Source organism: Acomys russatus, chromosome 24, assembly GCF_903995435.1.
Source record: "Acomys russatus chromosome 24, mAcoRus1.1, whole genome shotgun sequence".
NCBI classification, from domain to species: Eukaryota; Metazoa; Chordata; class Mammalia; order Rodentia; family Muridae; genus Acomys; species Acomys russatus.
In genome coordinates, this window is record NC_067160.1 from 10,502,735 (window position 1) to 10,515,893 (window position 13,159).

At 41.9% G+C, this 13,159-nt stretch overlaps 1 protein-coding gene across 1 annotated transcript in view; it reads left to right on the forward strand.

Annotated features, from left to right (window-relative positions):
- Positions 1-13,159, forward strand: part of Pde11a (phosphodiesterase 11A) — a 223,530-nt gene that overhangs the window by 35,935 nt on the left and 174,436 nt on the right. Inside the window, exon 4 of the mRNA XM_051167077.1 lies at positions 10,428-10,560. Coding sequence (XP_051023034.1) covers positions 10,428-10,560 — 133 coding nt within the window. The remainder of the gene's footprint in view (positions 1-10,427; positions 10,561-13,159) is intronic.

The window sequence follows — 13,159 nt, forward strand, 5'->3', positions numbered from 1 at the left end:
GGAAAGTCAACACACTTAAGACAGCCTGAGACAGGTGTATTTTTAAATGATAAGGAATTGATGCTGGTAGAGATTCAATTTCCAAAAGGAGTACACTCATTCACTGGCTGGCCAGACACTTTGCTCCCTGTGCCCAAGGATGAGGAAGAAAATAGCCCTTATGCGTAGTTAGTAACAAGAAGCCCTATGGTCCTGTTCTGTGCTTCTGCTGTGTGCTTCAGGTAAGGGTGAGGACTGTGTCTGGGGACACAGGACTGGCAGAAGGGGGTGTGTGAACACTGCTTGGCTCTGTCATTTGAGTTTCCAGCCATTCTACTTATTATTTACAAATGGATTAAGAGAAAACTTTACTGGGATCACCACAAGAGCAAAATGTCTGTACTTTGTAATTAATCAATAAATATTTAGCAAATGAATTATTTAATGACACTGAGTAGCCATTACCTCAGAGCTGTTTGTATTGCCACTCTGTGTATTGTACATTGTTGGTGCTACATGGCTGTGTCTAAGTTCTGGTTAATATTTTAAACAAGATTGCATAATAAGGGGCTGCAGAAATGACTCGATGGTTAGGAGCAATTGCTGCCCTTGCAGAGGACCCACAGTTGGTTCCCAGCACCCACACGCTGGCTTACAGTCATCTGTAACTTCACATCTGAATGATCTGGTGCCCTCTTATAGCTCCGTGAGCACCAGCCATGCAGGTACATACACATGCACAAGTGAATACTCATATACATAAAATAATACACAAATAAATCTTTTAAAAATTTCTTGACTCAAAGGCACATATGCAAGGGGGCAAGGCAACAGTGAGTAGGGTACTTGTCATACAAGCCTGAGGACCACGGCTCAGATCCCTCAGCACTCACATAAATGCCAAGCCAGTGTGGTGGGCCCAACTGTATTCCTTGAACTTGGGAGGCAGAGATGGGATTTCCAAAGCAATTTGGCCACCAAGGCTAGCCAAATCAGAGCACTGCAGATTGAAGTGAGAGACCTTGCCTCAAATATAAGGTAGGAAGCAGCTGAGGAAGAAGCCGATTCTTAAACTCCGTCTTCACATATATGCACACACATGCACACCCCAACATGCCCATACATGTGAGTATTTACACATGCACTCATACCACATACACACTAAAACAACACACACACAACAAAGCCTACATAAGCAAGAAATAGAGTACAGTCTGATAGGAGCAATGAACATATTTCTGTTGAAAAATTAGCTACAAACCCAGGGCAGCAACTAAAGAAGAAATTCAGAAGTAAATGAAGTAATGTTGTTTTGTTACTCAAATATGCACAAAATAGCCTGCTCCTGCACACACGTGTGCACGCGCGCGCACACACACACACACACACACACACACACCTGAAGACAGAAGAAAATGCCCAGGTTATCGCCATAAACAAAAGGAATTTTAAAACAGTGCAAGCCTGGTGTAATCAAATCCGTGTATTTCCCAGACTACTATTAAAGTGTGCAACGACAATTAAAAAAAAAAAAATCTAACTAATTGGAAGCTGTTTCCTTTCCAGTGACAAGAAATTGAATTGAGGCGGGGGGGAAGCTTTGAATTTCATTAAAGAAAAAAATGCTAAGATGGTCTCACTGTCCGTTGACATGCTTGACAATGCCAGGGATGCTAAAACAACACTAAGAACTCAGGTCATTAAATGCAGCATTTCATCATGATAGCACGAATAATGTCAGACAGCCCAAACTTGCCACTGTATATAATTTTAAACAATGAAATCACGCCAAGTGGGCCAGGCAGAATCTTGACCTCCGGTACCTTTCCCATTGTCATCAGATATTAATGGTATATTGCAAGAGCAAAGGGACTTTGTACATATAATTGAGGTTACTGATCCACTGATGTTAAGATGAAGAGGTTGTGCTGGGTTCCCTAGATGAGCCACGAAGAATAAATCTTTCAGCCAGGTGAGGACAGAGAAGGAGGCCAGAGAGACAGCAGAAGGAAAAGTCAAAAGTTTGAAACAATAGCAATAGTTGTTACTTTTCTTCCACATAGAACCCATCTGTATGTTTTATAGTTTTCCTTCAAGAACAAACTATGATAAAAAATATATGTGTGGGGCTGGAGAGATGGCTCAGAGGTTAAGAGCACCGTCTGCTCTTCCAGAGGTCCTGAGTTCAATTCCCAGCAACCACATGGTGGCTCACAACCATCTATCATGAGATCTGGTTCCCTCTTTTGGTGTGCAGGTATACATGCAGGCAGAACACTGTACACATAATAAATAAATAAATCTTTTTTAAAAAGACGTTTAAAAATATATGCGTAGCCTAAGAGATTTTTTTTGAAAAAATATTAAAATATTTTAGATGATAACACATTCTCTCCCAGCAGTGGGTTTCCTTCCCTCTCCTGATCAGCAGCATCATAAGTTCAATGGACTCAGGGGGCGCGCAGCACCTTATTTTTCCTGTGACTTCTTTATCCCTCCACTCACCACCATCTACACTGGAAACACATGTGTCTTAACTTTTAAAGCACCTAGGACAATTTAGAGACATTTGGGGGAATCTTTCCATTTTAGTATTGGATGGCTCTGCTATTCTTTTCTTTGAAAAAAGAAAAAAAAAAAAAAAAAAAACCGTGCTTGCCTCACTGATTTCCTGAGCCCTATTTCTCAGGTCAGAATAGCAAAACCTGTATTTCAAAAGTTTCTGCCATTCTTTGTGGAATCTCGTTTTGCAAACAAATGAATCCTTCTAACAGTGGTTTGAATTATCTCTGTAATTCTTCTACTTTAGCTCTCCAGACTCTGTGGCCCCAAGTCTGCTATTTTTACAGAGAAGTTGATTTAATTCTAATGAATAAAGACTTCATGATAACCGTGATAATTTTTCCAAGAGTCGTCAAAAAAAGGCATCAGAAATATCTGAGTAACTGTTCTTTGTTTTTTGTCCAGCATAGATGACATGACCAAGAAAAAGATTGCAATACATGTAAAAGCCCTAAAGAACTGAAAGGGTTGATTACCCCTGAGTGTACTGTGATTAAAAACTGTAATCATATTGAACTTTATAAACATGACGTCACTGGCCCACTGGGGGTGGTTGTTAGAACCCGGTCAGATTATGGCTATGATCTGAGCCCGGAGGAAGAGGCTGCGCACCCTACAAGGCCAATCTGACTCACCCACTTGGACATTATTATTCCAAAGTATCCATCAGGGATTCAGAAATGGCTTTTGAGACCGTCACTAAAGGTCTGTATTGTGAATTGTGATGGTACCAATGCCTTTGGGTATCTCAAACTATGGCTTTCAGACGTTGAAAAATGTGGTCCACAACAATAAAACTCTATCTAATTATTAGCTGGCTATTAAACCAACTGAAGAGAAATTCTAGCTACCATACAGCAGAGACACTTTTCAAAATTAGCTTAGGGAAGTCGCTTGACAATGAATAGCTCCAAGCATAACAGCAATAGAGAGAAACAGCATCTTGATGTAGGGTAAAGGATGTGCTCTTGTCCCAACACTTCCGCATTACTTAATAGTTTAGTCTTACCCAAAATCGTATAGCACACAAAGAGACAAGAAAATACAGCACAAATCTAGACAGAGTGGCTTTTGATAGAAACTGCCCCAGTGGAGAGAGCAGCTGAACTTACTTGCCAAACAATCTGAATAGGAAATTACAAATACGCCCAAGATATTAATAAGGAGGACCACATACAAAGTACTAAAGGGAAATGCAAGGACAGTGTCTCTCAGTAGGATCAGCAATGAGATATGGGGTAGGTGGCATTGTAAAAGCAAATATAAGTTCTAACACTGAGAAGTTTTTAGAATGACAAGTTCTCTAAGATGAGGGAGGAAGAGCATGTGTAAGAAGGCTGAAGAAAGCAAGTCTGTGGGAAGTGACTAGTCTAGGGAAGAGAAAGAAAAACGAGACCCAACTACCATCAAACACACAAACGTGTCCATACAAGGAGGAGTCCCCGAAAAAGAAGTGAGAAGAGGGTGGAATTGCTTTTCTCATTGCCGTGAGCTAATATCTGACATAGGGCAGCACAGGATCTAGGCAATCGTGGGCGGTTGGGTGTGGCAGCAGGGGCATGGTCACGTTGTGTCAGCAGTCGGAAAACAGAGTTGACAAGAAGCAGTGGGCTATAAAGTCTCAAGCCTGTACCCACAGACCTAAGTCCTATGGTGAAACTCCTGAAGTGTCCTTAAGCCAAATCTTAGAAGCAAGCGCATTAGCTGGGCAGTGGTGGTGCACGTCTTTAATCCCAGCACTCAGGAGGCAGAGGCAGGTGGATCTCCGAGTTGGAGGCCAGCCTGATCTGTATAGTGAATTCCAGGATAGCCAAGGCTACACAGAAAAACCCTGTCTCAAAGAACAGGAGCAGCAGCAGTAAGAACAACACACACACACACACACACACATACATACACCAAAAAACTGAAAATTTAAAAATCTCATTAATATGGCAGATACATTTTTAAGACAGTGGTTCTCAACCTTCTTAACACTGCGACACTTTAATACAGTTCCTCATGTTGTGGTGACCCCAATCTTAAATTTTTAGTTGTTACTTCATAACTGTAACTTTGCTACTGTTATAAATCATAGTGTAAATGTCTGTGTTATCTGATGGTCTTAGGTGACCCCTGGGAAAGGGTTGTTTGACCCCCAAAGGGGCCTTGACCCACAGGTTGAGAACCATTGCTTTAGGGGCCTCACAACACAGGAGCTAACCAGCTGGCTCTGTTTGCTAATTGCACACTCTTCCTTTCATAACTAAAAGGGCTGTTTAGTAGCCTTCAAAGACACACTGAGCCAATACGGATTAGAGCCCCAGTTCTGAGGTTTGAGACTCTCCTGCTGGGGTCCTAGCTGCCAATCCCTTTGGTATTGACTTAGTTCCTTAATCTTCTAATTAAAAGACAATTTCAAATAATGTTGCATAGCTGGTAGTGTCACAAGGGTCCCCAGGGTAGACAGGCTTTCCCGAGAAGAAAAAGGAGTGGAGCTTTGGTTTGCGACCCACAGTTCAGACTGACATCGAAGTGAAGCAAAGGTCAAATGCTACCATGTTTAATCTGTAGGCCCAAATCAATTTTTTATTTTGTTTGAAGGCATTAAAAAAAAAAAAGAAGAAGAAGAAATTACTTGTCCCAAATACTTCCCTGTCCCACTGGTTAATAATCAAGTGTCCAAAAGATCAATTGACTATCATTTTTGACAGTGAGAAAATAGACGGCTGAAACTTCTGTTTGCACATTATTGATCAATGTTTAGTTAAAAGCCACAGTCTTCAGCAATGATTCTAAGTACATCCAGGAAAATGAATGCGTTCATTCTTGAAAAGCCTGTTACGCTGTAGAATAATGAGAAAAAGTGTCTAGAATGTATTCAACATACATATATGTAGTTATATGTATATATAAAATCTCAAATAGACACAAGGAACTCCAGACTCGTGGGTACAGTGCTACAGATATGACAGTAATTTATAAGGATATAAAGCTTTTGGGGTTTTTTGTTCTTGTTTTTTATTTTTTTGGGTTTTGAGATAGGGTTTCTCTATGTGGCCTTGGCTATCCTGGACTCATTTTTGTAGACCAGGTTGGCCTCAAACTTACAGAGAACATGCTTTTTGGCCATGGTGTTTTATCACAGCAATAGAAACACTAACTAAGACAGAAACATCAAGATTCTTCCAAAACATCTGTATGAGAATATCAGCCCAGCTGTATGCTCACCAATACAGACAGCAGTCTGCTAGAGTCTAAAGGAGCTATTTAGCTAGATGTGTGACAATGTGGACCAAACAATATGGCCTTAAGACCTAGGGACCAAAATGTTTCATAGAGCTTGGTGCAAAGCATTTGATACCCTGAGACCCAGTGGTCAGCCTCCCTCATGTGGGTTCAAAATTGTGGACTATGACCAGAAGTTTTGGATGAAGAGACTCAGGATGCAGGGGACTCATAGGTGCCTGTGTTCTTACATGAATGTGCCTGACACAGAGAACCCAGTTAGCTAAAATGAACTCATCTTCACCCTTAAACTATGAAGGTCTGGTAATGATTGGATGTCACATGTGTTCCCACAGTGTGAAGACTCTTATTAATTTGGTTAGGTGTGAAATGAAAATTTAGATGTTGGCCTCTGATCTCTCTAATCAGAATTTTCAGGCTCAAAACAGCTGATTAATTCAGCTTTAGGTGTCAACTTGATCTCACAAAATCCTGGAGATAAGGTTTGCTGGAAACAAATTTGAACTTTTATTGATAGCATGGGACCTAGAATTCCCAGACTCCTTGGAAAAGGCTACTCCAGATGGGCCTTCATAATGAGGATCAATTACTGATGGAGCTATGCCTGCCACAGAGTAAGCTGTGAAAGAAACCAGAAATGTGTTTCAGAAGGATGGTCTTTTGGGGAAGACCATGGGAGCTCTGTTAACTATTGCCAAAAAGTCCGAGGGCTGTCAGGTAGGGAGAGACATGCTGTTCCGCTTCAAAGGGGGTGATGATTATTAGAAAGTGAATTGAGTTGCGACAAAATGGAGGATAGGTTTTGAGTAGTGAGTTGCCTTCTGAAGTCACCCTCAATTTGATATCACATGCCCATCTTTCAGATATCTTAAAGAATAGATTGAAGCCAGTCACTGGCAATCCACACAAGCATCTCTGTGGGACTTTAAAGAAGGTGTCTCCTTTGACGGTACAAGTGGGAGCAAATGTGTGTGTTTGGGTAAGACTTTATCAGCACTCATTCCTTTTAGAGCAGTGGCCCTCAGCCTTCCTAATGCTGCAGCCCTTTAATACAGCTCCTCTTGTTGTGGTGACCCCCCCCCCCCACCATAAGATAATTTTTGTTGCTACTTCATAACTATAATTTTTCTGCTGTTATGAATCATGCTGTAAATATCTGTGTTTTCTGATGATCTTTTGGTGTCTATGACTCAAGGGCTTGAGAGCCACTGTTTTAGAGAGAACCATTATGTCTGCAGAGCTGTCCATGGTCGTAACCATGTCCTATTCCAACAGCAACCAACACAAAGAGCCTCGGTAGTCAGAACCCACTGATCGGCAAAGCCCGTGAGAAAGAACGGACTCCTTTAAGCCTAGGGTATCCCTCAAATTCATTACTTGACTGGGGCCCTTTCATTTGTGATCAGATGCATTACATTGCAATGTATAAAGGAACACTGACAGCTGTGTGAGAATTTGCTGCAGATATAATACTTTTAAAAGGTGTTTACTATGCTAAACTCTTGGCTTAAAATATTACCATAGTTTGAACTATGGCTGTCTAATCAGTACTACTACACCCAGTTTACAGATGAAGTATTAGTAACTCGCCTGGAATCATAGTGGTGAAAACGGCCATTGGCATGGGACAGATCTGACTTCAAAATGATGGTCTGAATTATATTGCACCAAATCATCCTTTAAGAAAAATGAGAACAAAGAAAAGAAGCAAGGTTCTGAAATCTGCAGTAGCTCTGTGATGGGGATTGAGAAGTGGAAGTGGAGTGAAAGCCAGAATGTCTGTGGGCTGAATGTTCGTGTGTTGAGCCTACTTCCTAGAGTGGAAATGTCCATAGGTGCTGCCTCTGGGAGATGCTTAGATCATGTTGGTGAGCTCTCATGGATAATATTAGTATCCTATCCAAGAGGCCCTGGGGAAGTCTTCCACTCTTCCACTCTTCCCACCATGTGAAATAAAGCAAGAAAGAGCCAGACACCAAATCTGTAAGGGCCATGATTTTGGTTCTTTCAGAACCATGAGTGATATATATTTGTTTTCCACCGTCCTCCTAGTTCATGGCATTTTGGTACAGCAGTGCAGACTAAGACAATGATGTAAGTGACAGATCAACTTTCCCTGTTTCTCCCTGGGTATCCTCTTCAGCATTCATGGTTAACTCAACTGACTTGGTGACTTGGCCACCTAGATGCATGACAGCATTTTCACTTGGGATTTGTACTTGGTGTTTCAATTAATACGTTGTTTAAATGCCGGCGTTTGCATCTCCTCTCTTCAGCTGGGTGGTGAGCACCGTGAGGAGAAAGACTATAGCTTTTTGTACACTACCTCAACGGTGCTTTGCATGGAATCGAGGCTACTATTTCTACAATTGCTGCATGATGCTGGAATTATTCCAGTGCGGTATGCCATGTGAGCTGAGAAAATTCTAAAATGTCCTAGATTTAAAAGGAGGCTTTTGGGTGCCACGGCTCAGTGGTGTTTTGCTCCTTCTTTGGGGATTCTATAAGTGGGGGCCTGAGGCTCTGGTCCAGCGTTTTCCTCCCATCCGTTCACTGCAGCTCAGGATACTCCCTGCACCTTCCTGATTCTTTGGTACCCAGGTCACATCTCTCTCTCTCTCTCTCTCTCTCTCTCTCTCTCTCTCTCTCTCTCTCTCTCTCTCCTCCTCCACTCTCTCTCTCTCTCTCTCTCTCTCTCTCTCTCTCTCTCTCTCTCTCTCTCTCTCTTGTTTTCAGAGGGTAGATTGCAAGTCTTGTTTTTCTTTTGTTTATTAAAATCCAGGAAGGTCATGAGGAAACAAGATCATGTGGGAGTTAGGAGCAAGCGTTAGGTAAAATCGGATCTCTTAGGAAGCTAGAGAGCATCTCTGGGCTTCCGTTTTTCTCATAAGATAACGAATCACATCCATATTATAAGGATGCACACACGGACATCAAATTAGTTAACAAAATGTGCAGACTGGCCCTGGTCTACAGTGATGAGAAGTCTCTCTTCTCTTCTTTTCTTTTCCCTGCACACTCCCTGCACACACACTGCTCTTCCTCATCTCAGGTTTATCCCTGACTTCTCTATTCAGACCTTTCTAATGTCCCACTTCAGCCCTTTCTCCTACACTCTTTAGCACATAATAGGACAGCACTTCCTAAAAGATTTGATCATGAAAACTCTTAAAATGGCACTGTTGACGCTGGAGAGCTGGCTCTGTTGGTAAAGCGCCAGCCTTGGCAAGCATGAGAACCTGACTTCGTATCTCCTGTAGTCATGTTAAAATGGGGCTTGGCAGCGCCCAAGCGTAACCATGGCACTAGAGAACAGAGACAGGTGGGTCTCTCAAGATCCCTGAGTAGCGAGGCTAACTAAATCAGTGAGAGACCCTCAAAAAAAATAACATGGAGAATGATCCATTAAGACAGCTGACATCAACCCCTGGCACACACACACACACACCATGTTTGAATATACACACAATTTATGTACTGAAAAATACAGTGTATAGGCACCACAGAATGTATTGGCAAGTCCATGCATCTTAGAAAGAGCATCAAGAATTCAGTCCACATGTTTTTATAAAATTAGAAATAATTTTGTTAGCTTAGATACACATATTCGGTACATTACAATGTTTCTTCCTCTATGTTGCTTTCCTTAAAGTACAACACAAAGCTCCATTTGTCAAAGATACAAAGTAGCAAGGGGAAAACTGAACAGCCACTTTGTTATTTGTGTTAGAAAATGAGACAATTTTTCTTTGAAGTCCTCAGTCTTTATACCTCTTTGATTTATGTACCACTCAAGAGCTATAAACCCAAGCCTCTTATTAAAACTTCCATTTGCAGCTAGAGATCCTTAGAGTAAGTTTGTGCACTATTCGTGTTTTATATGCATTAAGAGATGAACAACATCACACATATACCCTGAGTTTACCAGCCATAGAGCATCAGTCTTTACAGATGTGATGTAGAGATGACCATGGATAACGTCTATGCCTCCTGCTCACTCTTGCTCACTGGTGGTCTCCATGGCATCTCTTGCCCTTCTTAGTATGCCATGGACTCCAAAGGGATTCATACAGTATAATAACAACTCTTACAAATGGATACATACAGTGTAATAGCAGCTACTTAGTATTTTCTTATGTAAAATGTAACTTAGACTAAGAATGTCAACAGGACTCTGTTATCACTGGAAATGTAGCTCGCTGGCTTAGCATGCACAAGGCCTTGTGTTCCATCCTCAAACCAAAATCATCTAACTTTCATTTCTCAGTTCCCACCCCCACCCCCCATTGTTGGGACTAAAACATCTGGGATGTTCAACCAGATTGTCAAGCAGGTTGGTACCCTAATGTCAGTTTTGGTCTTTGCCTGGTCGTGTACTTTATATCTGTCTACCCTGAGGTTTAAATACAGCCTAGAGCTATTCTCTGGCCCGTAAAGGATCTGTGTTCCTATCCTCAGTCTGATTACCTTCCCTTCTAGTGGGGAAGTAGTTTCAAAGTGGCTCCTGATAATTATCTCCCTGTCATTCTATGACTAATACCATTTATCCGTCCGCAGTGAGCGCAGGTAATGTTGCTATTAACGTAGTCTTACATAGCTTACTTTCCAACCAACTTAGTTTCTCTTCTCTCTTATCGCTGGCTTGGTGCTCGGGGCAGTTTCAAAGAAAGCATGGAAAAATCATCTTACTCCGACTGGCTGATTAACAACAGCATCGCAGAGCTGGTTGCTTCGACAGGCCTTCCAGTGAATGTCAGCGATGCCTACCAGGACCCGCGCTTCGACGTCGAGGTGAGAGAAGCCCTCTGTTTGATGTCCTGTTGTCACAATGTTGATGATTTTTCTGGTTGAGGTGGAGAAGGGATGTCATACAGAGCCACAATAACCAAGATAAGTGGCACTTCTTCAGCCTTTGTGATCTGTTCCCAGCAGTGCCTACTGTGGGATCACTACTGTCTGGGTCTGCCCAGACTTGCGGTGAAATGGTGATCCTTAGTCTAACACTCTTTCCTAATTGGGCAGACTTTATGTTAAACTGTGAGGCAACGGTAAAAATGCACACATGACATGCTCATTGGAGAGCAGAAGCTAGAATCACCATCGTACTTTAAACATTGCTCCAAATAAACAGAAAACAGGTTGTTATTGATTAATGTAAGTTATATGGGCATATTATGCTGACATACAGAATGTATAAAAACATTAAAAGTGGTATAGAAAGTTTACATTAAAAGCGGTATAGAAAGCCAGACATGGTGGTACACGCCTTTAATCCCAGCACTCGGGAGGCAGAGGCAAGTGGATTGACATGAGTTCAAGGTCAGCCTGGTCTACAAAGCAAGTCCAGGACAGCCAAGGCTACACAGAGAGACCCTGTCTCAAAAAATAAAAAACAAAACAAAACAACAACAACAAAAGTAGTATAGACAAAAGCATGTGAATGAAGTCACATAAGCTTATAAAATGCCTCTGGATAGATATATGCAGATAAATATGGAAATATATACATATGGAGAGGAATATACTAAAAGCTTTCCATTGCAGACTTCCAGGTTAACTCTGAGAGAGTGGTGCAGGTTTTGGTAACCATACAATACTGAGAGCTCTTCTTATGAAATTGTATACTCAGGAGTCTTTTCTTCAGCACTCCCTCTTTCTCAGCTCATGGAAGAGAGACATAGCAAGAGACAAACTGAATACAGCAATATCTGTGAGGAGATAGTGTTGTGGGACACGCTGAGCGAGCATGTGGATCTGAGGGAAGTAGGCTTAGTGCAGTGTGGCAGAGGACCACTGTAGATAGTGCAGTGTGGCAGAGGACCACTGTAGATAGTGCAGTGTGGCAGAGGACCACTGTAGATGACACTGGAGAGGAGATGACAGACATATCACCAAAAGCCTTAGATGGCTGTTTTAACCACTTGGAGATTTACCTACACAACGGAAAGTAGTGGTTGGGTTTTAAGTACATGAGATTCAGGAGTTTCAATTTTACTTTGTTTCATTTTTCAAGGCAGGGTTTCTCTGTGTAGCGCTAGGTGGCATGGAACTCACTCTGTAGATCAAGCTGGCCTCAAACTCATAGAGATCAGCCTGCCTCTGCCTCCCAAGTGTTGGGCTTAAAGGCGTGTGCCACCAGGCAATATTTTTTAATTCTAATGTAATAATTTGTTTACATTTCTGGAACGGGGTTAAGCTGCCTCCACCTCTGGAGTACTGAGATTACCCATGAACCACCACAAGTTGTATTTTAGGATGATCACACTGGCTTTTGGATAGAGAGTAGATTACTAGTGACAGAAGGACATTTAATCTCTGAGATTAAATGTCAAAACCTAGGGAGCTGTTATATTTCTTTCACAAACATTGAAAACTTAGAAGATGTCTGAAGATGCAATCCCACTGTCTCACAGACCATCTTATCTATAGCTGTTATGGGGACCCAGTGATGTCATAGAAGCAAGAATATAAATCTGATTAATAACTGTCATCAGGATCATCTATGTGTATCTCTTCAGGGAAATGTTAAACCTCCCCGCTCCCCCTCTCGTAGCTCTTGGACCAATCCTCTCCCAGGCTCCATGCCCCATGCATTTTCTCCCCCTCCTGGCTTTGAACCTCCTACCTTGGAAACTCCTTGATGAACTCCCAGTCTGGGTGGGATACCATTCGCTGTGCTAATTAATGGCGACTGCCTTCCAGCTTTCTGCAACCTAAGACACTGTGTTTGAACCCCAAGAAAGCACATAGTCCCAAGTATCTTCAGTTCTCTGGCAAGGACGAGTACCCCAGCACCTGCGTTGTATGGGGGCTGGAGTGCAGGTGGCATAAAGATGCCAGTGTTTGCATACTGCAGCACTGTGCTTGAAGCAGAGATCGCTGTATTAGGTTCTTTCTCTCGGTGTCTCTCTTCCTTGAGCTGAGAAAGAGTGAGGGCTAAAGAAAAGATTTCTGTGCATATAATTTTATGAAGAAAAGCTCTTAGTATCCTATGATTACCACTAAGAATAAATGAACAACCCAAGGACTTTGGTTATGTAGAAAAATCATAATTGCTAGTTGTTACAAAGCCAACATGCTTAATTGGCTGTGGGAGAGATAAATGCTTCCTGACTTAGATCATAGCACTAGATTGGGTGTGAATTGATGATATTCGGCTCTTAGCTTTAGAACTTGGAGAAGGCCAAATTCTGGAGAAAAATAAAAATAAAAATGAAAAGCAACAAATTAAACCATTGCCTTTCCCCCTGAGCTCATGGAATATCTGTAAAGGTGTAAAAGAATGTGTGTGTACCCATGTGCCCATCCCCCACATTAGAAAAGACCATTCCTTTGGAATTTTTTAATTGATTTTCCTTCGTCCCAAGTTCTTGCTCACCACCCTTATGGG